General features: G+C 45.4%; 8 protein-coding genes across 16 annotated transcripts; 4 read left to right on the forward strand and 4 right to left on the reverse strand.

Annotated features, from left to right (window-relative positions):
- Nucleotides 1-18: 18 nt before the first annotated feature.
- Nucleotides 19-851, forward strand: LOC128256819 (uncharacterized). Its single transcript, XM_052987468.1, is given in 3 exon segments — nt 19-100; nt 242-545; nt 547-851. Coding segments are annotated over 2 exon segments (450 nt in total). The 5' UTR covers nt 19-100; nt 242-260; the 3' UTR covers nt 712-851.
- Nucleotides 852-980: 129 nt separating this feature from the next.
- LOC128256802 (arfGAP with SH3 domain, ANK repeat and PH domain-containing protein) lies at nt 981-10,213 on the reverse strand. 4 transcript variants are annotated; one of them, XM_052987430.1, is made up of 13 exons: nt 9,527-10,213; nt 6,296-6,368; nt 6,069-6,214; nt 5,667-6,007; nt 5,151-5,593; nt 4,642-5,077; nt 4,098-4,578; nt 3,918-4,037; nt 3,005-3,773; nt 2,861-2,937; nt 2,702-2,749; nt 2,252-2,437; nt 981-2,181 (listed from the first exon to the last, which is right to left on the reverse strand). In XM_052987430.1, the coding sequence occupies exons 1-13, from the start codon at nt 9,653-9,655 to the stop codon at nt 1,984-1,986; spliced, it is 3,447 nt and encodes a 1,148-aa protein (XP_052843390.1). In that variant the 5' UTR covers nt 9,656-10,213; the 3' UTR covers nt 981-1,983. The 4 variants fall into 4 exon arrangements, with proteins under 4 accessions (XP_052843390.1, XP_052843388.1, XP_052843391.1 ...); XM_052987428.1 differs by having other exon boundaries at nt 3,005-3,857; nt 9,527-10,212; XM_052987431.1 differs by lacking the exon at nt 2,702-2,749 and having other exon boundaries at nt 9,527-10,212.
- A 65-nt stretch (nt 10,214-10,278) lies between these two features.
- On the forward strand, nt 10,279-12,375 carry LOC128256808 (nuclear pore complex protein Nup50). Its single transcript, XM_052987444.1, has 3 exons — nt 10,279-10,634; nt 10,699-11,864; nt 11,927-12,375. The coding sequence occupies exons 1-3, from the start codon at nt 10,409-10,411 to the stop codon at nt 12,263-12,265; spliced, it is 1,731 nt and encodes a 576-aa protein (XP_052843404.1). The 5' UTR covers nt 10,279-10,408; the 3' UTR covers nt 12,266-12,375.
- LOC128256806 (coilin) lies at nt 12,305-15,011 on the reverse strand. 3 transcript variants are annotated; one of them, XM_052987442.1, is made up of 6 exons: nt 14,776-15,009; nt 14,634-14,719; nt 13,548-14,577; nt 12,812-13,490; nt 12,570-12,761; nt 12,305-12,512 (listed from the first exon to the last, which is right to left on the reverse strand). In XM_052987442.1, exons 1-6 carry the CDS (start codon nt 14,908-14,910, stop codon nt 12,376-12,378), a joined length of 2,259 nt encoding a protein of 752 aa, XP_052843402.1. In that variant the 5' UTR covers nt 14,911-15,009; the 3' UTR covers nt 12,305-12,375. The 3 variants fall into 3 exon arrangements, with proteins under 3 accessions (XP_052843402.1, XP_052843401.1, XP_052843400.1); XM_052987441.1 differs by having other exon boundaries at nt 12,570-12,752; nt 12,812-14,577; nt 14,776-15,011; XM_052987440.1 differs by having other exon boundaries at nt 12,812-14,577.
- A 291-nt stretch (nt 15,012-15,302) lies between these two features.
- Nucleotides 15,303-17,251, forward strand: LOC128256813 (uncharacterized). The gene is made up of 2 exons (XM_052987452.1): nt 15,303-16,004; nt 16,071-17,251. The coding sequence occupies exons 1-2, from the start codon at nt 15,442-15,444 to the stop codon at nt 16,540-16,542; spliced, it is 1,035 nt and encodes a 344-aa protein (XP_052843412.1). The 5' UTR covers nt 15,303-15,441; the 3' UTR covers nt 16,543-17,251.
- On the reverse strand, nt 17,249-18,503 carry LOC128256812 (snRNA-activating protein complex subunit 3). The gene has a single exon (XM_052987451.1). The coding sequence runs from the start codon at nt 18,501-18,503 to the stop codon at nt 17,391-17,393; it is 1,113 nt and encodes a 370-aa protein (XP_052843411.1). The 3' UTR covers nt 17,249-17,390.
- Nucleotides 18,504-18,563: 60 nt separating this feature from the next.
- Nucleotides 18,564-19,505, reverse strand: LOC128256818 (uncharacterized). Its single transcript, XM_052987465.1, has one exon. The coding sequence runs from the start codon at nt 19,014-19,016 to the stop codon at nt 18,564-18,566; it is 453 nt and encodes a 150-aa protein (XP_052843425.1). The 5' UTR covers nt 19,017-19,505.
- LOC128256816 (polyadenylate-binding protein 2) lies at nt 19,447-22,706 on the forward strand. 4 transcript variants are annotated; one of them, XM_052987461.1, is made up of 6 exons: nt 19,447-19,518; nt 19,910-20,114; nt 20,376-20,777; nt 21,316-21,449; nt 21,512-21,581; nt 22,101-22,706. In XM_052987461.1, the coding sequence occupies exons 2-5, from the start codon at nt 20,016-20,018 to the stop codon at nt 21,552-21,554; spliced, it is 678 nt and encodes a 225-aa protein (XP_052843421.1). In that variant the 5' UTR covers nt 19,447-19,518; nt 19,910-20,015; the 3' UTR covers nt 21,555-21,581; nt 22,101-22,706. The 4 variants fall into 4 exon arrangements, with proteins under 4 accessions (XP_052843421.1, XP_052843422.1, XP_052843420.1 ...); XM_052987462.1 differs by having other exon boundaries at nt 19,454-19,536; XM_052987460.1 differs by lacking the exon at nt 19,447-19,518 and adding an exon at nt 19,529-19,737.
- The last annotated feature ends 64 nt before the right edge of the window (nt 22,707-22,770 follow it).

Consider the following 22,770-nt stretch of genomic DNA (forward strand, 5'->3'; position numbering starts at 1 on the left):
AACGGGGAGAACGTTAAACGCCATTGCTGTTATTCAGGTTAACATTGTTTATCGCTGTGAGCAGGCAGCAATTGTTTTTGTTCTTGAAACTCAATTTAAGGTAAATATTGTTAATCTAACAATTAAAGTGAAAACTGTTTTCATCCATTTGCCGCTTGCAACTCAAATGTAACAAGCAAAACTAGTTTATTTAATATCAATCTTGACTTGACCCTTACCAAACTTTTTGTGGAAATTCTAGAAATCCCCCCGCGTGTAAAATGAAAGTGAAGAACCCGGAAAAGCCACCTGAGCAAAATGCACAGCGGAAAATAGATGTTTACAACTTTCCAGCCAGAAGAATACCCAAGAATGTCTTAAATCGCACTCTTAAAATCGCAACTAACTCCGAGGATGGCTTTTGGCTCAATAAAAACACATCATGTGTTCCTTCAACCCACTATGAACTATACAATCGGACAAAACGGTCTGTTACCTCTGAGAAACTCCGAATGGCGAGGGATTGCCTTATGCAGCGGGATTACAAGAATTTGGCCAAAATCCTAGGCCTCCAACCATTTAGGGGACACTGTGCTGCAAAGGGCCTCGTTCACAGTTTTTACGGAGTACGCCGGATTACTTCAAAAATGCCCAAACTTAAAGGCAAATACTGAAAAAGCCCAAAAAGAATCGACTGCTCCAAAAGATCCCATAGTTGAAGAGGAAACATAACAATTTGTAATCTTTCGTGACACTCATTTCATTTAAAACATCAATGAAAATTTTTAATTCACCCCACAATTAAAAATATATTCTATTCTTTTTGGTAAAAACAAAAACTTGCAAGCGACTCTTCCAAAAAGTTCCACAGTATAGGAATAAACATTACATTCTATACTTATAGACTTATTTAACTAAAAAAAAAACACATTTCATATTTTCATAAAAATCCACCCGAATAATTAAAAAGACTTTTTGTTATTTTTGGTAAAAACACAACCTTATATATGTGTATTTGTAATAAGCGTTATGTTCTTCCTTTTATTTGACTTAAATATAATATCAATATGTTTTAAGGTTTTGCTAAATAAATACTGAAACGTGTGTACAAAATGTGTGAAAAGAAAAAGAGTGTGGTGTCCTAAAAAAAATTATTATGTACAGTTTAGATTTTCAAAATGATCATATGTGTCAAACAAGTCTCAATAGTAGATACCTCGTACATAGTTTATAATATTTAAATACTTTTATATATTGGGTACTTAATTGGTAACAACTTCTAGGTACAAAGGGTTTATATTATCCTTTTTGCATAACTATGCTCGATTTTCTTTATAATAGCATTGGTGGCTTTTGAATTGGGTTAGTCTGGGTAAATTGATATTTCTTTCAACGTTGTTTTATAAACTCTTCGTCAAACCATCAACAACAGATTTAGAATACTTGAGTACGAGTGTAAGCCAAGATCCCGACCAGGTCGGGCCTCATGTGGATATCATTAGTATCTGTTTATGGCAGCATATAGTATAAGCATACAATACATAATTTCAGCTCCTGACAACTCATCTGACATTGAGTAACTTTTGCGCACAGCGTGTTAGGCTAAGATAAAGTTATATTTAGTTACGGTACGAATTCCAGCATTTACAGGATATATATTCAGTTATCAAAGCAATTCATTCGGGCGCTAACTTTGGGCAGGCAATGCACAGCAAGGATCTCTACTAAAAGGATCTGATTGAAATACAAGTGTAAATGAGTAATTGGCTTCTAGGCTAATAGTGGCTCACTTGAGACGTTTACATGTTTAGTCTTAGGCAAATAAATAGTCGCACGCTTTGTGATAAAATGCTTGTAATAAATAAAAACTTGTCTTATATATCATTAGAATTTAAAAAGACGCATACACACATCTATATTTATATATATATATATATCTATATATGTATATATATCTATATACAATCACGCGCAGCCACACACTCAGCACAAACAAAAGATTGATTAATCAGGCAGCATATGCACGAAGCTGACGGGAAACATGCCCTTTCTGGCTGGCTGTCCCTCGATGATGCCCTCCATCCAGTTCTCGTCGTCGGTGCGCTCATTCAGCACGATCAGGATCTCGCCCTCCTTGAACTCCAGTTCATCATCGTTGTCGGCCACGCAGTCATACAGAGCGCGGCACCGCCGTTGACCATTCTGTTTAAAATAATATATATTAGTTTATTAAGGGATGACTTTGATAAGATCTAGATCATATGAGTCTTACATAGTGGAACTTCCCGCCTGGACCTGCTCCACCGCTTTTCGATGGATTGTCTGGCGAAGAGTTGAGTCGATCGTTATCGCTCGAGGACACATTCGACTCGGCGGAGTGATCCAGACCGCCGCCAGAGCTGTCCATATCCGTGTGCCAGGACTCATAGTCAGGGAAGTTGGCCGACTGATTGATCAACTGCAATTTTTCAAAGGATAATCATTAGCCAAGCTGAACAGCACAAGAACGTAGAGAGCAAACAAAATGCAACACAGAGAAAGATCGTTTCGATTTAATGCAGTCTGTGAGTATGGGCGTTTGGGGTTAGAGCTTTTGGGGGATGCACTAAACGAGACACTTAGTAGAAGAACGACAACTGGAACAGCAACAACAACATTTAGTTTGGATAGTTCGCTTGGCAAAGAATGAAAGTGCAAATGAGCGGTGGTGCTTGCCATTTACCGTCTCCTCGCTGGCCTGGCATCTCAGTGCGATGATTTGTTGCTTGCGCTGCAATTCGTTTGCCGAGTGCGGATCAGATTAAATACAGAGAAAGGTATGGGGTTTTTCAGCTACAGGTCCTTTCAATCACCCACTACACGCTATTTGTGAGGCACTTACCTTGCGGGGAGGCGCCACTGGACCCTCGTCCATGGAACTGATGCTCTCGTTCGATTGTCCGTTTGAAATTTCACGCTCTGTTGGTGGTAAAAAGTTACAATTACAGATATTGCCAAAACGATTCTGCCCTATGCAGAAGCTTACCAGATGGCGGACCTGGCGGAGGAATCTTTGGCCTTGTCAGCGCTGATTTGTCCACATGCTTCAGCGTGGGCAACTCGCCGGTGGGCGGCAGGACCAGCTTGGCGCCCGCCAAATGGATATTTCGGTTCAGCGACTCACCGCTGGGCGATCGCTTGTGGCCAAAGGTGGTCATGGCGGGCATGAGACTGTTGTTACTCCCGTTGCCCGATCCGCCCGGATCCTGAGACACGCCGTAACCGTATCCTCCTCCTCCTCCTCCACCTCCACCCCGAGGACTGCTCTCCACACTCCGAAGGTGTGGCAGCGTGCCGTACGCCACGTCGAGCGACTGGTTCTTGTGATTGATGGCGCGAATGTCGTTGGCATCGAAGTTTTGCGAGTGCCGCGGCGGATGGGGCAATGTGCCGTAGAAGGAGCTGGACGAAGCGCTGCCCAGTGTTCCGGGCGGCGGTGCCGGCGCCGTACGCTTCTTCAGCGAGTTCATGTTGGCCGTGGACGTGGACTTCCGGGCGCCCGTCACATGACCGCCCAGATCACTCTGCATGTTCAGGCTGTTCCGCGCCGCGCGGACGCTCTGGCTGGAAGCGGAACTGGGACTGGAGCCACCGTTTCCGGCCCCACCGCCTCCCACATTGGTGGCACTGCCCAGGTACTGGCCCACGCTGATGTGCTGCTTGGGCGATGTGCCCGCCGAATGTGTGTAGCTGGGCAGGCCCGAGGGCAGCGTGAATTGGCGGCTCGGACAGTTGGCGATTGGACTAGAACTGGACTGTATGGAGTCGCAAGTGGAGGAACGTGAGCGCAGAACAGGCGAGTCCCCGCCAGCGAAACTGGGGGGACGCGAACGGGATTTCTGCAAGTAAACCAAAAAGGAATCAGCATGGATATCGACTGGATTAGTAGCGTTACCTACGCGCTCATCGATGACCGTCTCATCGTCGCTGAAATCCGTGGAACCATCCTCGTTGGGCAGATTCCAGTCAGTGTTGATGTGGTCGAAGGCGCTCTTCTCCCGCTTAATGGCACATTCAATCTGCAAATAATCAAATATGGATTACTATGAAACAGGGGGTGTTCATTTTGAAAGTATTACCAGCTCCCTGCAGCTATTGTGTCCCATCTCTTTGGCAATATCCAGCGCTGTCTTATTATGTGAGTTCTTGAGCTCGTAATCCGCCCCCGAGCGGAGCAGCAGCTTCATGCACTCCCTGCGATCATGAAGAGCGCACAGATGCAGCGCCGTATTCTTTCCGGTAACGTCTAGCAGGCCGGCAGGATTGGTGGCCTTGTTGAGACCCTTGGGCGGCATATTTTGGATGAGGAAGTCGACTATATGCAGCGTGGATCCCATCTCGCGCAGCACGGCCAGATGGAGGGCCGTCTCGCCAGCATCCGAGCTGGGCAGACAACAGGTGAGATCCGCTCCCTCCGCCCACACCTGGAGCAGCTGACTCATGTCCGCATTGACCACCGCTTGCTCCAAATCGCAGCGCAAGTCGTTGTCATCCGAGCAGGTGCGCATTACATAGCGCTTGGCCACATACTTGGCGCGGATGAAGTCGTATCGCTCCTCCCTGGAAACACAGAATGCAACTAGTTAAGCGGAAACTGTCATCCACCACCCGTATGAGACTTACATGCTGCTCTCGTGCTGGAGTTTGCCCCTGCCGAGTTTTGCCTCCATAATGTCGTTCAGCGTGCTGTTTCCCATGGCACGAGCGATAAGCAGGTTGGCCGTGGTCAGGTTGTCCAGCGTGAGGCTCTGGATGCGCGAGTGGTGCACGCCCAGGTCGCGATGCACGCCAGAGCACTGGATGCACACCAGGATGCCAAAGTTCAGGCTGATCCAGGTCACATCGTTCCGCGATCCACAGTCGCAGCACCGATCGTTGCCCGGAAGCAGCTGAACGTAGCGGATCACAGTCTTCTGCAGCTCCACCAGACTGGGACTCATCTGCGGATTGGCGTGCTGGAAGGCCTTGGTCAGCGCCTTCTCCTTGCAGTTCACCAGCACGGCCATCCAGGCCTTCTGGTCGCCCTCATCCTCCGCCTGAAAGTGATACGGACGATTGTCTACGAAATGGAAAAGGTGGAAGAGTCATTCAATTTAAATTTAGAACTACAAATGTTTCAGCAGTCCACTTACAGCTTATCAGATCGAAGCCGCGCTTGTCATCCGGCACCGGCTTGATCTGGCAGGTGAGCAGATTGACCCGCGTTGGCGGCTTGGACTCGTCCGCATGAAAGATGTCGAGGAAGCCGTCGCTGGTGACCCGGCAACGTCGTTTCTGCCACACGCGGCGCACCTTTCCCTCGCTCTTCTTGAGCAGGTGGCCCTGCCGGGTGACGCCGTGGTGCTTGTCGCCCTGCAACTGGTGGAGGGAGTAGCCAGCTCCTCCGCTCCGGCTCTCCGACGACGGCACATTGTCCACCCGCTCGAAGTCCGGAGTGCTGCGCAGGACTGTTCGCAGGTCCAGCAAACTGCGACGATCCTCGTCCTGCTTCTGCTTAATCTCGTGCAGCTTCTCGCTGAGATCGCCGATGTAGGTGCCGAAGTGCTCGATCGTCTGCAGACCGTCCTTGAAGTAGCTGTGTGGATTGTTAGCAATAAAGTTAATTAAGTTAAGATTTTGTCCTGGGCTTATGGTTTATATTCACTTACTTGCTCAGCGCATGATAGTACTCAATGAGGTGCTGCAACAGCTCGATGCCCGTTTTGGTTTTGATGTCCTTGTACTTGAGCAGATACTCGCAGGTCTGCAGCTGGTAGAGACGGCGCTCCTTCTCCATTTCGTCGGCCACCACGGCGGCATCGATCTCCGTGCGCACCATGCCCGCCTCCTTGGCCTGGGCCTTCTTCTCCTTCTCGATCTTGATGAACTTGGCCTCGTAATCCTTGGCAGCCTTGTCGAAGGGCCGCTTCATATCGCCCTTGACGCCCCGCAGTTCGCTCTTTAGCATCGAGTCCACCGGAAACATCACAATATTGTTGATGTTTTGCATCTGTTTTGGTGGGTAAAGAAGTTAGTAAACAGATAACGCTGTACAAGCTACAGATATATACCAGGGTTTTCATCAGCGCACTGAGCTCCTTGGTAACCACGCTGAACTTGAGGAACGCGGCACCAATGTCCGGCTCATCCTGTTCGATGACCTTGCCACCCAGACGCTCCAATGCCCGCACCATAAACATTTCATTGTCCACATGTGCTGTAGGATAAAAGCGTTACCACAGATTATTAGCAAAGAAATAACGCATATTGTGTGATATCTCTCGGAGGCTGCACTCACTGTTTCCCGAGTTGTGGATGGCCTTGACCGCCTTTTTAAGCTTGGTTAGACCCTCCCGATCAAACTCCAATCGCTGTAAGAGAAAACAATAATTAGTCATTAAGTTCTGATCAACAAACAAAAATCAACATCACAAATATCAAGTAAATAGACATGTTTTTCTTAAGGTAAACAGGGAAAAGTTAAAAAAACCTTAGACAAAAACTTGAAATTATTTTTTTAAATTACCCGAAGATAATATTATTAAATAAATAAGAGAAAGCTATTTATGATTTAATTAAATTAAAGTTATTAATTTTAAACTCATATAACAAGTATTTTCTCATAAAACAAGGTGATATAAATATTAAAAAAGAAAGAAAATTAAAAAAGATTGGCGTTAACCCTAGTTTTTTTTTTTTTCAATTTAAGAAACTTTATGGGTTTTTTAATCAATAGGCGGCACCTTCTGTGCCGTAAAGGAGCAGCCACAATGCATTCCCAAGCTCAGCCAAAAATGGGAAGGCAAAATAGAGGAAACGCCTTGGATGGACTCCAAATGAACAATATTCTCTGATTGAGTGCGCGTCAATATCGGCATTAGGTATTCAGTTCGCCTGTTGGCTGACCAACCCCTTCGATGCTCAACCATATTTTATGGCACTGGCTAATTGAAAATGTACGACAAGGTCACTTCTATTATTAAACTTAATAACCGAACATGCCCCATTTTGTAATGCAGTCGCATGCACCAATTAAGACACCAAGTAAAAAATATTTGAAGCATTTCACCCCACCGATACAGCATTAATGTTTTATGCAGCTTGAGGTCGTCGATAAACAAAAACCGGAAGCACATAAAGCATTATTTTATCCCATTTCTGAAGTGGAAGGAAAGAGTTCGTTTCCCCCATTGACCCATTGACTCTCCCAATTGCTTTCAATTCAAATTGTTCAATAGAAAATTAAATTAGCCGCAAGGAACTCAAATTCGCCTGAGAATCACATAGAAATCGGTAGAGATCGTTTACATTTCAGCTGAAAAAGAAATATGAGCTCCAGTCAAGCAACTGGCCAATAAAAACAGAAGATTAGATTAAATTTATATGGGCTGAAAAAATGTACAAGCGAATCGGCGAAGAACGGGCTCCAGGGAAACCCGAACTATTTGCGATTGCAATTCGATCCAAAGCGATAGCAGCAAACATCTGGGGACAAACGAACTCCTAGCAATCGGCTGGAGAAGATTAGTCATGGGCAGAGCAAAAGAGTTGAGCAAATTACGGGGAATGCAAACAACACGCCTAGAACGAAAACAAAAACCAGCTAACAATATTCGTCAACTTGTTTCTCTTTCATTCACTTGACGAGTTGCCCGGCCAGTTGGTTGCTTTGATAACAAAAGATGCTAATTTATAATAAGTCAAAGCCCCAGAAGAAGGCTAAAACCGCAACACTTTTGTTATAGAAGCGGCTAAATGAATGGCACACAGAGAAACTCTTGGCTGAACCAAATTAAATTTCATTTTAGACAGTTTTACAGCTGCTCCAAATATAATAAACACGCAATGGGAGAGACTGGCTGAAAAAAAAAAATGAAATAAAATTCATTTAACTGGGCGGAATGGAGGTCATTGCTTGGGCTGTTTGGGCTACACCAAAAGTCCATCAGCGAAATTAAATATTAAATGTTTGACGTGGTGTCCAAGAAGGCGGCCCAGAGTTCCGGGAAAAAGTGGGAATGTCGTGACCAATAAATCGTCTAATTTTGTTTCGCTGGGCGCTGCATTTGCCCGGGGGGAATTGGAGCATATACGAGTATATTGCACAATCGGTCCACTCTGTGGCTCATTTCGAGTGACAAAATGTATGAATTTTCCACTTAGGCAGTCGGTGTTTCATGTGGGCGACATACATCCCCAACCGACTTAGTGTCCGTACGGGAATAGCTATAGCCCTCGGTCTCGCCTTTCTTATCACACGCCTTTTCCGGCCTTTTCTTTGTGTGCTTAGCTTTATCAGCGGGCGGACGGGGTGTACGTAATATAATATATATATATATACATATATATATACCTATACTTGTATGAGGCGACATCACAGCTGCCGTGAACAAATATAGAAATTGCAGCATGCTCATGTGGCAACCACTCCCTGATCCCCTAGCTCCATTTGCATTGAAACAGTCAGGAATGCACTTTGAATTTTCATAATACTATTTTTATGGAATCGAGGAAAACCACCTTGCGGGGGAGAAAGAGAGAGCGAGAGCGAGAGCTGGTGAGAGAGAGACCGCATTTAAATAACAGGCGGTGGCTCATTTTGGCGCCGAGCCAATTTACAAATCTTTTTGCTGCTCCCCCTGTGCAAATAATAACAATCATCACCGCTTTGCAGGGGGCGTGGGCGTCGTCTACCACGTTTACTGCAGTATTGCACGGCAGTATGTTGCAATATAGCTAGTCATCCTCTGGTTTTCACTTTCAAGGAATTCCTACTTATAAATTATTACTAATCGATTCGTATTCAAATGAGCAGCCCTCGTAGAACACACACCAATAAATAAATAAGGCAAGAAGGACTAAGTGCAATCAATATTATCAATATCTTTCTAAATTTTAAGAATACTTTGTTTTGGAAACGTAATTATTTCCTTATTTTTCTGTTTGCTACAACTAAAAATTATGATTAAAGGAGTGATTTAATATTATTTAGTATTTTATTGAAGACTGAGGGGAACTTATATTAAAGGCTTTCAAAAGTATACAAAAAATGTCATCTGACTCTTGGTAACTATCAAATAATGTTTAAAATTACATCGGTTCAAATTCAAGGACCGCTAAGAGGAATAACAATGATAAGATACTCTTAAGCCTGATATACATACATATATTAAATATATGCGGTTTTGTAAACATTGTTTGAACATTAGTTAGTTCACTACTATCCTAACCCTACCTTTCATTTTTTTCCAAGCCTAATCCCAGTAACTTAAAAGAACGATAATGTTTGCTGAACACTAAGTTAAATTGTTAGTATATCACACTTTTCACACATCTGTTTTGCACTTTTAATCCCATTAAAACACTAAAATACTAGTGATTGATTGAAAATCCCGGAACACACCTGTAAAATGCCTTAATTTGCTCATCGGCTACCTTGAAATTTTCTTTTGGTTTTCGGTACACAAATACGCAGATGGGCATTGGCTACCTCAAGGATACAACGGGATATCTTTTGGATAGGACTTACCTCCTCCAGTACGCCAATAGTGTGGCGGCAGTCGGGCATCCGGGAGGCGAAGGTGGAGGTGGTTGGCGAGCTGTAGTCGGAGCGCGTCTCCTCCACAAATTCGGACACGGCAATCAGGGATGGCGGCATTTTGCTCAGGATACGTATCACTCACAAGCACACGGCACACACACACACGGCACGCACACAGACGCGGGGCACACGCACACCAGCTTGCGCCCAAGGCCGAATGGAAGTGGGAGCGGGACGGCGAATAGCAGAGAAACCAGGATAACGCCTATACACTGTACGTAGTATTATCTCTACGCCTTTGTTCACTCCCGATTTGTGTTGTTGCTCGTCGCACTTTCCCTGGCACTGGCACTATATCCATATATCCAAGCACTGGCGTTCTCATCCTCTCGCGATTTGTGTTTTTTTTGCTATTCGCTTTTCTGCGTTTTCGGTTGTAGTACTAGTGAATCGTACTCCACACACAATTAACGATGACGGAGGAAAATGCGCATTGCCCGGGCAGCAGTGGGTCCTAAAATCGCGGGCCCCATGACAGCGGAAACAGGAAGAACACACTCGGACTGGGATTCGCGGCACTGGACATGGTCGACGTCGACCTAACTTTAGGCGTGATTTAATACTTTTGTTTTATTGCGATTTTTGTGCTGCTGGCGTCTCGCTGCGTACAGTGAGTGTTGTTGTTGTAGCCCTATCGATAGATGGACACGGTCATCGGTAGTCGATGACCAAGGCGCAGGACTCAGAACTGCGTTCGCCGCGAGCTCGATAACACTTATCGGCTAGCAGCAACGCGGTGTGGATTTCGTTCAGTTTTCCTACATTTTCACCTGGCATTTGCTTTGCAATACAATACAGACTGCATTTAAGATGGCTGGCAAGCGACAGGCGACCTCGAACCTGAACCACGACAACTGGGACCAGGAGGAGGAGCCCGAGGAGCGCGGCACTTTCCGCACGGCCAGCGAGCAGGAGCTGAAGACTCGCGTTATCAAGAAGGCGCGCCGCAAGATTGCCGGCGGATCCGCCGCCGCTGGCGAGGATGCCGCCGATGAGGCGCCATCGGAGCCCAAGAGCGTGTTCAGCGGATTCTCTGGTGAGTTTCTGATTCTTTCCATTTGTCTGGGGTTTGCTCACCCACCCTCGTGAATTGCTTTCAGGTTTCGGCAAGCCGGCTGCAACAGCTGCGGCTTCATCGCCATTCTCCTTCCTGGCCAACCTGCCGTCGAGTAGTACTAAAACCTCAACCAGTAGCGAGCCAGCCAAACCCTTGTTCTCCTCCTTGGCCAGCTCCAGTGCGGCCGATAAGCCGCTCACCTCCAACATTTTCGGAAGCGGCAGCGTCAGCAGCACAGCGCCGTCCACGGTGAAGGAATCAACAAGTACCACCGACGGCGCCAAGCCGTCCACGTCGATTTTCGGCAACATATCAGTGGCCAAGAAGGAGAGCAGCGAGCCCAAGTTGTCGGTGGCCAGCAGCAGCAGCAGTGGGAAGTCTGAGAGCCCCGCCGCGGAATCTTCCGAGTATCGAGAGAGCGTGGCCGAACTGAATCGGGCCGTCATGAAGTTCCTGCAGGAACACATGGAGAAGGGTCCCTACTGCATACTTACGCCAGTGTTTAAGAACTACGAGAAGCACCTGAAGGAGCTGCAGGACGGGGAGAGCGCCAGAACAAACACCTCAAAGTCCACACCCCCGCCGCCACTTTTTGGGGTGCCAGCTGCGGTCGTGTCTAGTGCATCGTCGCCATCTAAGCCGGCTGCCACGTTTTCGTTTGGCAAGCCCAGCACCCCCATTGGCGGCACCACGTCGCCCTCGGCCAAGAAGCCCAACTGCACCGTAACCAGTGGTGGGACAACTACCACATCCACAACACCGCTGTTCTCCTTCGGCAGTACGGCAGCTTCCAGTGCTTCGCCGTCGACTGCCGCCAAATCTGCAGTTCCTCCAGCCACCAGTATCTTTAGCTTGGCCTCAAAGCCTGCGGACGAAGCCAAGGCCGATGATGCACCTAAGCCCAGCATCTTCAGTTTCGGTACTAAGCCACCTATCACCAAAAAGGATGAGCCTCTGGCGCCGCCACCGAAAACTAATGGCTTTAGCTTCGGACTTAAGAGCAATAGCGACGACAAGCCCAGTACCTCGTTGTTTGCCGGTTTTGGAAAGGCACCCGACGGAGCTGGAGATGGAATAAAGGGTTTTTCATTCACCGCCAATGCCACGCCCTTCTCCTTTGGAAACATCCAACCGCCAGCAGCAGCAGCTGTTGCCAGCGAAGAAGCGGAGGACGAGGAAGACAAGCCGCCAAAGGTCGAGTTCAAACAGGTGAATTGATTACGGAACGCGTTACTTAATGGATTGCTAATACAGAGGTTATCTCTAAACAGGTCGTGGAGGATGACGCCGTTTTCTCAAAACGATGCAAGGTGTTTATAAAGAAAGACAAGGACTTTGGCGACCGCGGCGTGGGCACGCTGTACTTGAAGCCGGTCAAGGACACGGAGAAGACCCAGCTGCTCGTGCGCGCCGACACCAATCTGGGCAACATCCTGGTCAACCTCATTCTAAGCGAGGGCATACCCTGCCAGCGGATGGGCAAGAACAACGTCATGATGGTCTGCGTGCCCACGCCGGAAGACACCAAGGCCACATCGCTGTTGCTGCGTGTAAAAACCGGCGACGAGGCCGACGACTTGCTAGAGAAGATCAAGGAGCACATCAAATAGGAGAAAGACAGCTACAAATAATTCATTCGTACATCTAAATGTTGTTTAATCGTTTATATTTTAAAACTATTACGAACCCCTGAAAATAGAACACAAGAATGTACACAAAATCAATCGACTGAGGCAACCACGATCTTGGCATCTATCATGTGTTTAAGATTTATACTCAAAGAAGGCAGTTCTTCAGCAGAATCGTCTAATGCGTTCACATATTGGCTCATTATCCGACCGATTCCAGGGGGACAGGCTTGAAAATGGATTTGAAGTCAAATTTGGAAATGTGTCTAGAGATCCGGCGACTTACTTATGGTCTCCACAGTGATCGTTTTGGTGCGGCGGTTGACGTAGGTGCAGTTGCCGGCGAGATATCCGGTTGTCCCGGAACTCGCAACTCCCTTGGTATTATGCAGCTTGAACAGAATCGTATCGGCTCTGGCTGGCAAGTTTGTCAGTGGTGTTGCACTCTGCATAAGGTCCTTAATAATATCTGATGTTTCTAAGAAAAGATGGCTACTTAAATGTAATTTCAAAACTAAAGGATCGCACCTGGTATGGCCTCCACATCTGAGTCTGAGTCTATATTAGTGTCATCCACCAGCATCACGTCATCATCGGAATCCGAAATGAAATTATCAGCGCAAACGCGCGCCGGTGCCACTTGTATGTCTTCCGATTTCACCTTAGCATCGATCAGGGACTCGTCTGGCATTAATTCGGTGTTAGTTGCGTCTGTTTTAGTTGGATCTTTTTTATCAACCGAATGAAATTCCTCAGCTACAGTCGAATCGTCAGGAACAGGTGCTTCAGCATCAGTTGTATCGACCTCAGCTATAGTAGAATCGTCCGGAAGAGTTGATTCATCTTTAGTTGTATCGTCCGGATGAATTTCTTCAGCTACCGTAGAATCGTCTGGAAGAGTTAACTCAGCTTTAGTTGTATCATCTGGAAGAGTTACTTCAGCTGCAGTAGAATTGACTGGGTGTTCGATTTCAGCTTCAGTTGTATCTCCAGGAAACGTGACTTCTGCATTTGTTTTATCTTCAGGAAGAGTTGTATCTTTTGGCAGAGTTGTTTCAGCTGCAACGTGAAGGGATGCGGATTGTGGTTTGTCTTTATCTTCAACTTCTTTTATGATTTTTGATGTAGACACTTTGCCATTGACTGGCAGTTGGTCAGCTTCATTGTCAACTGACAACGGCTTTGCAATCTCTTTTTTAGACTTTTTCTGGGAAAGAAAGTTTCTATCAAACCCATTGAGTATTATAGTTTCTAATATTTGAACCTTAGTTTTTTTAACTGGAAACTCGAATATGCGCGCAATGTTGGAGTCCAGCTCCATGAGAGGGCATCGAAATAAAACCGAAGGACGAGGCGGTATCTCATATTCCGACTCCACCGCATAATCAATAATCTTAGACGATTTAAGGTGGCTCTTGTTTTTGAAACATTCTGGCTCCTTGAAAGTGGAAACCGCGGGTGCAGTTTCCTCCTCTGCCGCTGTTAAATGAGATGTTTCCGAAAGAATTTCAGCCGATTTCGGGACACTTTTGTTTTTGGAACGCTCGAATGTGAAAGGATTTTTTAGAACTTCGTCTTGCTCCAGTGTTTCCTCCTGAATGTCAGCCGTTTTCGCATGGGTATTCTTTTTAGATTTTTTGGTTCCCTTGACATTGCAACGCGACGAAATCGTTGAAGCAGGTGCCTTATCTTCCTTCTCAGCAGCAACCAAATCAAAAGATTCCGCTGGAATCCTGGGCGATTTTGTGTGGTTTTTATTCTTGGAGGAAGAAGTTGCCTTCTTTACTGCCTCATCCTCTACAGCCAAATGGTTATTGAAACGCTTAAGAATGATAGGACTGTGTTCCTCATGTGCTGTTACATGAATCTTTTTTTTTGCTTTTTTAGTTTCCTTGATATCCTTCTCCGCAGCTGTCATATCAAATGATTCCATTGGAACCCTGTGCGAGTTCGGGTGGCTTTTGTTTTTGGAAGGGGCAGATCCCTTCTTTGGTGAATCATCTTCTACAGCCACATGGGTTGTTTCTGTTCGAATTTGAGAACGCCTTGAGTCCACAGAGGGTCCAGGCGCCTCCTCCACATCCTCTTCCTCCTCCACTGCATTCACATTGTTTGTTCCTGGCGCAATTTTCTTGGGGCTACCGAGGTTTTTAGAGCGTTTTGTATGTCGAATGGGAGTCGAGGCGGATATGTGAACCTCTTCTTCGTCGGACCGATTCTTGCGCTTTTTACTTAATTTTACAGGAGCCGGGCTTACAAAGGTGTCCTTGTCATGACTGGCGAACCGAAAGGCCCTGCAAATAAACGAATAGTCTTATATTTCCTCTTAAAGCAATGACAGTTCACATACTTCAGTCCTTGGGCTGATTTGAGCACCTTGATGGACTCCCTTGGGGCCAGAAAACATCCATCTGTGGTGAGCAGGCTAATGTCCTTCTGCAGGATGCAGTTTTGTTTAAAATAAAATGAATACAATATCTCACAAGACATACCAAATTGAAAAGACTTTGAATGTGATCTTGCAGGTCCTTAATGTTTTGCCATGTTGCATCAATAAAAACCAATGACTGCCGGCGTTCGTCCTTGAAAAAATTTGATAGATCCACCTTCATGCTTGAGTGGTGCATCCTTTTTTTAGGCTTATTTTTTTATTGGCAAAAAAATGCAGATTTAAAAGCCGCCTACTAGATTAGGGGTGGTATTAAATTCGATTTCGCTATCGTTACATCGATGTTTTTTAATTTATCAAGGTTTATTGTACATACAATTTAAGAAAAGCTATTTTTTTATTTCAAACAGTTTACATATAAATATAACTAAAAAGTTTTCAAATAAACCACAAAAATAAATTAATTTAAATCCATAGAGTTTTAAAAATGTGGATATACTATTTTTAAGAACATTTTCAGTTTAATTAAAGCCATGGGCATATACAAAAATACAGATTACTTAAATAAAATGATAAGTAAATTTGACCCAGTAAGCAATAATCATCGATAATCTATCGATAGCACATCCGATAACGATAGGCCACTTCTTGTGTACTCACTTCCAACGAAAACAAATAGTTCTTATCACAATACAGTTTGGAATTAATCACGACTCCGAATTAGATCAATGATGTGATACCGCCACGAGGGTACCAATCCCACTCCAAAATGAGCCACGGCGACCAGAGTCGCAGCCAGCGGAGCCAGGAGCGCTCTGGAGGAGGGGACTCCACCAAGGACAGGGAGAAGGAGAAGAAGGGCTGGTTCCACTCGCTGACCAGGCGCAAGAAGTCCGACTCGGCGCTGGCCGTGTCCGCATCCGCTTCCGCCTCCACCAGTGGATCCCAGAACAACAACAACGAGGTGTGCGTCCTTGAGCCAGCGGACTCTTCCATGGCCAGCTGCAGCAATGGGGGCACTGGTACAGGCACGGGAACACTGCGCAGGCGGAGGGACAAGCAGGACAAGGACAAGCGGAACGTGTTCGCCAGATTGCGGAGGAAGGTGGGCCAGGGGCTCAGCTCCCTGCGCAACTGGCACTCGATGGGCGACTGCGACGATGGCGGCACCACGGATGCCACCTACGAGTTCCTCACCCCGGCCATCTGCCCGGAACCCACGCTCCCATTCACGCACGACTACTTGCGCTTCATCCGGAAGAAGTGGCTGGAGCGCGAGGACGCCCACTCGCCCAACCAGGTCATGTACAAGGCCTGCTCCGAGATGCTCAAGTAAGTGACGTCTTTCCCCATCGAACGGTCAACGATCGGTGACTCATGCCCTTTGTTTGTTTTCAGCCAAGTGTGGTACTGGGGCGAGATCTCCAGGCGCGATTCGCAGCGGCAGCTGAGCGACAAGCCGACCGGGTCGTTTCTGGTCCGCGACTCGGAGACGAGCGGATCCCAGTTCACACTGAGCTTCCGGATTGTGAACGTAACGCTGCACTATCGGCTGGAGTTCCGCGACGACTTCTGGCACTTCGAGGAGCTCAAGTACGGTTCGATTGTGGAGATGATCAAGGATATCTTGCACCGCTGCACCAACGACAACTTTGTCTGCTTTGTGAAGGTGCCCAACGAGATGCAGCCGCCGTTTCCGGTGATCCTCAAGTATCCGCTGAGTCGGTACGCCAACATGCCCAAGCTGCAGGACCTGTGCCGCCGCGTCCTGCAGCGCCAGATGTCCCGCGAGCAGCTGGCCAAGCTGCCTGTGCCCGCGCAGATGCTGGAGTACTTGTCGGTGGAACGGGAACTGGTCTTCCAGAGCTAGACGCCCGCCCCGTCCACCGCCGAGCATCCGCTGGTCAAAGCTTTAACACGGAAGTAAACGCAAGCACGTACACCAAAGAGGTCCGGGCGAATCGAATCGAATCCAAGCCTGCAGTTACTCGTTATGATATTTGTTGGTCGGGTCGTCGGATTGGCAATATGTTTTTGATGCATTTCTACGCCCCAGTAACTAAGCGCACAGTCTCTCACCACACAAGTGCACGCCGGAATACCAGTGTGCAGGTTTTTACTGTATTGTACTGCTTAAAGTACCACTAGTACTAGTATCTTGTCTAGGATAAATAACTATGTTATTGGCCATAATTAGTCTATTGGTTTGTTTTCAATGGGTCTTGGTCAAGTCTTTACTCTGCACGCAAGTGCGCCTATCCTTAAATTTTTGTAAAAATCGAACTATTGCATATATGTATTAACGTTAGTCCTAAGTCAGATGTATTGTAATATTTACGTTGTTCGCATTTTTGTATTCCTAACTTGGACACTAACTTTTTGCTAAACTAGATTTGCATGGAATTAGGCAGCTTTACGGCATTCGAATCTGTTCAATGCCCAATTACTCTTGTTGCAATGTGTATGTATTTTATTTAAATCTATCTACGAATATTTTACAACAATAAAATATTAATCAACTCATTGAGCGATCTTGCAGTCAATGAATGGAGTTCGCAAATAAAACAAACATCACGTATGATATTCTATGTTTTATTGTAAACTAGTAAGTAATTATTGATGGTAAAATCTGTATTTGTAGTAAAACAAGATTTATAATTTCCCATATGCAGTTGTTTGGTATATTTGACATATTTCTATCATGTTCCAAATGTAAACTTAATTGTCGCCTCCTTTATGCTCATCCTCCTCTTCCTCCGCCTCCGCATGGTCATATATGCGATAGGCCTTGAACTGACCAACCTTTTGGCCATCCACGTAGTGGAAACTTAAGAGACAGCTGCGGCACAGGTAGGAGGGATTGTGCAGCTGTCGTCGGGATTGATCGACAATGAAGCTGTAGCTGCGAATGCCGCACAAGTAGCAGGTCCTTCGATTAAAGGTGCTAAAGGCGTGAGGATAGGGATATAGACTGCGTTCGGGGCGTTTACTGCGCGGCGTTAGCACCTCGATCTGCGAGATTACAAACAGGTGTTCGCAGTTGCCGTGATGCAGGTAGTGCAGCGGTGATCCTGGACTAACCGTGAGATCTATGAAGCGTTTGCCCTCCATATTCTCCACCTTAAGCGATTCTCCTTGCACTCCGTTTGCACGAGCCGCCCACTTTAACACGGTCTGCGAATAGTCGGGATTGTTGGGATTGCGTTTGTCATTGTAGAAGGTGTCGTTGATAAAGAAGTACCCCGGATTTGTGTCGATTGTGGGCAGCGGAGCATCCGGATCGTTACTGATGTCCACGAAGCGTTTTCCGCGGCACACGCAGCTGATCTTGTCGCGCAGCTCGGTCAGATAGTTGCTGCCCAGGCAGACGTACTCCTCGGCGAACACGGGGATCTCCACCTTGAATCCCCGATGGTAGGCACGTGGTGGCCGGTAGATACGCACGGTTAGCTCCAGTTCGCAGGCATCCAACTGGAGATCCTGGCAGTCCGCCGGCGGCGGATTCAATTTGTGAGTGTATTGGGTGCGTCCAAAGGCACATTTGCGCGACTTGGCCTTGTAGTTGGTTAGGGCCGTAAAGGTGGCGGGCACATGCTGATCTTCCTGGGGCCGGACACCAGTTTGGCGAAATACATCTGCGCCGGGCTGAAAGTTTGCGATCGATACGTCGTCTGGGGATTCGATCAGGTCCAGGGAACAGCTGTCACCCACGTCCACGAGCACGGGATTGGCTTGCAGATAGAACGGCATATCGTTCTCAGAGCCAGTTAATTTTCGCTGATAATCGGCAAGAAAATGTTGCAGATTCAAAGCCGTATGGGTGCTGTCCATGGTGCTAAAGAAGATTGTTCTTAGTATGGGGGATTCTCTTGTGTATTTTATTGAACTCACTTAATGCTCCTCTCCGAACTTGTTAATGGCTTCTTTATAGGTAATATTCAACTTTAATGACTCCGCCTTGGCCTCGTCCTGCTCTCCCTCCTCAGCTTTGACTGATTTCTCGGCCTCCAGGTGCAAATTGTCGACGTAGACTCGTTCGAAGGATATTACCTTCGTGGACTTGTCCACGTACTGGTAACGCTGACGACACACAGACTCGAAGAGCGGATCGCTGGCCAGATTGTCCTTGTCCTTCTCGAAGAACACGTTGGTTCCAACGGAATGTTCGTAGCGCCCCCGGTAGATATTGCCATTCACCTCCGCCATGGGCGTGTCACTCTCGATCCCTATGACCTTGATGGCCGCGTCCTCGTGCTTCAACTGGTGCGGCTGAATGTGGTTCTTGAAATCAGCAAATACCAGGTACTCTGTGTCTTCGTACTCCGAATCGGAAGAATCGTTCATTTTCCCTCTTAATGGCGATTCATCGGCGTTTACTGATGTTTAGATTTGAAGATACATTCCACATCGAAACAAACGAATATTTTTCGACTTTTCGATCTTTAATAAACATCAATGTTTGGCCTTGGGTAGTAAACAAACAGTTATGGACTGTTCACACTCGTTTCGCAACAGGCGGGTTTGCTAAACAACTAAGCACCTATCGGTTTTTATTCCTGTGGACTTTTTTAATTCAATAAACATTTGATTACATGGGGCAGGGCCAATCAGATATTTTAACAACAACAGCGGTAATCTAACCATTTTGCAACAAATTTTCTCAATTGCTTTTTTAAGAAACAGTCCAGTGTGACATAGGTGTAACACAAAAACACAGCTCACTAATAAATACAAAACGCTATCGATGTGACATGCCACTCCAAAATATATCGGGGCGAAAACTGTACCGCACTGCCATCTCTAGAAACGAGGCGAATACAAATCTGTTTTCGGTGGCAAAATTTACGTGCGTTCTCGTATTCCTGTAAATATTAGTCGATAATAAACACTACAATTAAGTGCTTAGGTGGTCTTGTGTGCAAATAAAACCAAATACACTGCGACACAGGTGACTTTGCACCAAAAAACATCAATTTAAAGTACGTGTTTTTTCACGGCACAGCGGCCATTTTGGGCGAACTCAACGTCAGCAGAGCGAGCACCCCTCTTTGTACATATTTTCAACGTAAGAATAGTGGTTGGAAATGGCATGTGGAAGGAAAAAAGCGGATCTAAACTATGTGTATATGGCTCTTCGCGACCTAAATTTATTATTTTGAGTGCCAAGACTTCCACTGCATTCCTTTTTTATTCTGGATCTCTTCGTGCTAACTTTCGCCGCCCTTTCTCATTGACAGTTAGCTACTACGACAACTGCCGTTTTTCGGACCACGCCGTAAGCTTTTGCGCCACCAAAAAGCCGAGCTTTTACAGCCAACGTAAACGTAAACAAAAACTAAAACAATGGCCGATGAGGATATCACACTGAACGAGGATCAGCTCCTAGAGTCGTTGGACGAGACGAACGGCGAGCAGGAGACTGAAATCATCACAGAGACCGAGGTGAGTTTTGGAGTTTAGATAAGGGGCGACTCGATGATGATGATGGTCAAAAACCAGTTTGTTGGCCCGCCCTGCGAAAGCCCGCCGATTCCCTGGAAAAGCTCGCAAAGCTTTTGGGGGATATACAAAGGCGAAAGTCACCGCAATGGCTGCCATTTTCAAAGCGTCGCTTCGCATTGTCTGCCGTGTTTTTGGGCGTTTCGCTAATTGATCCAAATCCAATTCAAATCCTTTTCAATTCCATCTCTTCCGGGTCACAAGGAGGAGGGCAGCATGCAAATCGATCCCGAACTGGAGGCCATTAAGGCGCGCGTCAAGGAGATGGAAGAGGAGGCCGAGAAGATCAAGCAAATGCAGTCGGAAGTCGACAAACAAATGGCTGGCGGCTCCACCACCGGTTTGGCCACCGTTCCGCTTTCCCTTGAAGAGAAGCAGGAGATAGACACGCGGTCCGTCTATGTGGGCAATGTGGACTACGGAGCATCGGCCGAGGAACTGGAGGCCCACTTTCACGGCTGCGGCACCATCAACCGCGTCACCATACTCTGCAACAAGGCCGATGGCCATCCCAAGGGATTCGCGTACATCGAGTTCGGATCGAAGGAGTTCGTCGAGACGGCACTGGCCATGAATGAAACCCTCTTCCGAGGGCGTCAAATAAAGGTGGATACCAGAGACACTTATTCCCTATAAAAGAGTTTTCGATCCCTTTCCGGATAAACTTTCAAATTTGTTTCTTGCATTCTGTTACATAATATATCGGTTTAAATTACATTTTTTTTTAAATAGTTAGGGTTAATTTGCCCAGTTTTTTAACCTCGAAGAATGTCTGGTAACTTTAAATTCAAAAGAAAATTGACTTAGGGGCAAAACAGAACACGTATATTGCCTTGTGTTCTGGTTCACTATTAACTGACGAATCAATATAAGCATGTCAGTCCGATCAGAGCTCCATATCAATTAGAGCTGTGGGGGACTGGAATTATTATGCCACCACATTTTAATGGTAAAACTAATAAGATTACTCTAAAAAAAATATACCGAGTTATTGATTTAAGTCGCATTTTATGTTCGCCTTTGATTACATTATTGCTCTAAGCTAGCCAGTATAGTTTATTACATGATTTTGATTATCGGATCGGATTAAATATTGTATCTTATTTTGTAGTTTACATTCTAACCTTTTTTCCATGCTCTGCAGGTGATGTCGAAGCGCACAAACCGCCCTGGCCTGTCCACCACAAACCGATTTGCCCGAGGCAGCTTCCGTGGTCGAGGAGCCCGCGTTTCCCGAGCGTGCTGTCACTCTACCTTCCGTGGAGCCCGACGCGCTATGTAAGTGCGCCCTGGTTAATCGCGATTGGATCCAGCTAATCCCGGTCTGTCTTTCGTTTCAGAAGGGGTTACCGCGGTCGCGCCAATTACTACGCTCCATATTGATTATTGTTTTATTAAAACCCTAGTAAGGTAAGCCCACAATTTTGAACTCATCTAAAAACCCAAACGAACGAGACTGCTTGTTATCTACGTTTCACCTTGACCGATTATTTATTTTTGAGATTTTATTTATGAGACTCTGTCCGTTCTATGCAAGTAAGCGTAATGCCTTTTTTTTATTATCTTGGGAATAGCATAAACGAATGATTAAAATAACATTTTTGTACACGATTTTAAAATCCATATACTCTGGATCTAAAGTGTAATAAGATATTTTTTAATTTAATAACTATAGGTTTTGAATAAGCAATCTTTTTAAACGTCATTTCGACATCTGAAATATCCGTAACGAATTCCACGAATCATTGAAGCAATCAGTTGTACTTTTGGATAATTAGTCACCTGGGGGCATTTAAAATTAAAAACGTTAGGACCAGAACCCTTTCTGTGAGTGCCTTATCTTTCATCCGCATCGCATTGGGACGAATAATAATGCCTTCATTTAATTTACAGACACTCTTCTTTAATCCAATAACTATTTGATTTCAGATTTTTTTACAATATTATTTCAAAAAACATTATTTTATTGCCAAACTTCTTTGCTAAATAAAAACAAAAAAGAGAAAACAATCACAAGAGAAAACGCCAGAAAAAAATCGTTTCAATAAAAAAAAGCATCAACAGCAAGAAAAGAGGCGAAAAAGAAGAGACTTCGAAAATAATAAAAAATCAACATGGAAAAACGAATATCTTGACTTGGCTATAATGTTTTTTGAAGCACCCAACACCAAACACCCCTTTTCACACATTTTAATTTTCAAATAAAAAATCAAAAAAAGATTATGAAAAACAAGAAGTTGATTTAGAAAAACAAAAAAATATATATCAATAAATATATATAAAAGAAACGCAAAAGAAAACCACAAATCGTAATAAAAGAAGTTAAAAGATGGCAAAAACAAGTTAAAGAAGGAAGAAAATAATAAAAAAAAAATCAAAAGAACACAAGACTCTTGGGAAAGAAGTTAATCAACAAAATAGATAAAAAGAAAGTGCGTAATTTATATATTCAAAAAAATATATAGAGTAAAGAAAAGAAGTTGAATTTTACTGAACTGAAAAAGAAGATGACAAATATAATCGAAATAAACAAGAGTTCAATGCCTTTCCTTTGGGCGGGACAAGGTTTTTGGGAATCATGATGTCACGATGTCAAACT

This window comes from Drosophila gunungcola (assembly GCF_025200985.1).
Source record: "Drosophila gunungcola strain Sukarami chromosome 2R unlocalized genomic scaffold, Dgunungcola_SK_2 000030F, whole genome shotgun sequence".
Taxonomy (NCBI): Eukaryota; Metazoa; Arthropoda; class Insecta; order Diptera; family Drosophilidae; genus Drosophila; species Drosophila gunungcola.

Bases quoted from the DNA above. Each gene is read 5' to 3' on its own strand.
- LOC128256818 (XM_052987465.1), bottom strand. From the start codon at position 19,016: ATGAACGATTCTTCCGATTCGGAGTACGAAGACACAGAGTACCTGGTA.
- LOC128256806 (XM_052987440.1), bottom strand. From the start codon at position 14,910: ATGCACCACTCAAGCATGAAGGTGGATCTATCAAATTTTTTCAAGGAC. The intron at 14,578-14,633 runs GTATGTGAACTG...GTTTATTTGCAG, and splicing joins AAATCAGCCCAAGGACTGAA to GGCCTTTCGGTTCGCCAGTC. The intron at 12,513-12,569 runs GTAAGTCGCCGG...TCCATTTTCAAG, and splicing joins GATCACTGTGGAGACCATAA to CCTGTCCCCCTGGAATCGGT.
- LOC128256813 (XM_052987452.1), top strand. From the start codon at position 15,442: ATGAGCCACGGCGACCAGAGTCGCAGCCAGCGGAGCCAGGAGCGCTCT. The intron at 16,005-16,070 runs GTAAGTGACGTC...GTTTGTTTTCAG, and splicing joins GCCTGCTCCGAGATGCTCAA to CCAAGTGTGGTACTGGGGCG.
- LOC128256816 (XM_052987461.1), top strand. From the start codon at position 20,016: ATGGCCGATGAGGATATCACACTGAACGAGGATCAGCTCCTAGAGTCG. The intron at 20,115-20,375 runs GTGAGTTTTGGA...CCGGGTCACAAG, and splicing joins AAATCATCACAGAGACCGAG to GAGGAGGGCAGCATGCAAAT. The intron at 20,778-21,315 runs GTGGATACCAGA...CATGCTCTGCAG, and splicing joins TCCGAGGGCGTCAAATAAAG to GTGATGTCGAAGCGCACAAA.
- LOC128256808 (XM_052987444.1), top strand. From the start codon at position 10,409: ATGGCTGGCAAGCGACAGGCGACCTCGAACCTGAACCACGACAACTGG. The intron at 10,635-10,698 runs GTGAGTTTCTGA...AATTGCTTTCAG, and splicing joins CGTGTTCAGCGGATTCTCTG to GTTTCGGCAAGCCGGCTGCA. The intron at 11,865-11,926 runs GTGAATTGATTA...ATCTCTAAACAG, and splicing joins CAAAGGTCGAGTTCAAACAG to GTCGTGGAGGATGACGCCGT.
- LOC128256802 (XM_052987428.1), bottom strand. From the start codon at position 9,655: ATGCCGCCATCCCTGATTGCCGTGTCCGAATTTGTGGAGGAGACGCGC. The intron at 5,078-5,150 runs GTAAGTGGACTG...TCCATTTCGTAG, and splicing joins CGGCTTCGATCTGATAAGCT to ACAATCGTCCGTATCACTTT. The intron at 2,438-2,701 runs GTAAATGGCAAG...GAAAAATTGCAG, and splicing joins GCCAGGCCAGCGAGGAGACG to TTGATCAATCAGTCGGCCAA.
- LOC128256812 (XM_052987451.1), bottom strand. From the start codon at position 18,503: ATGGACAGCACCCATACGGCTTTGAATCTGCAACATTTTCTTGCCGAT.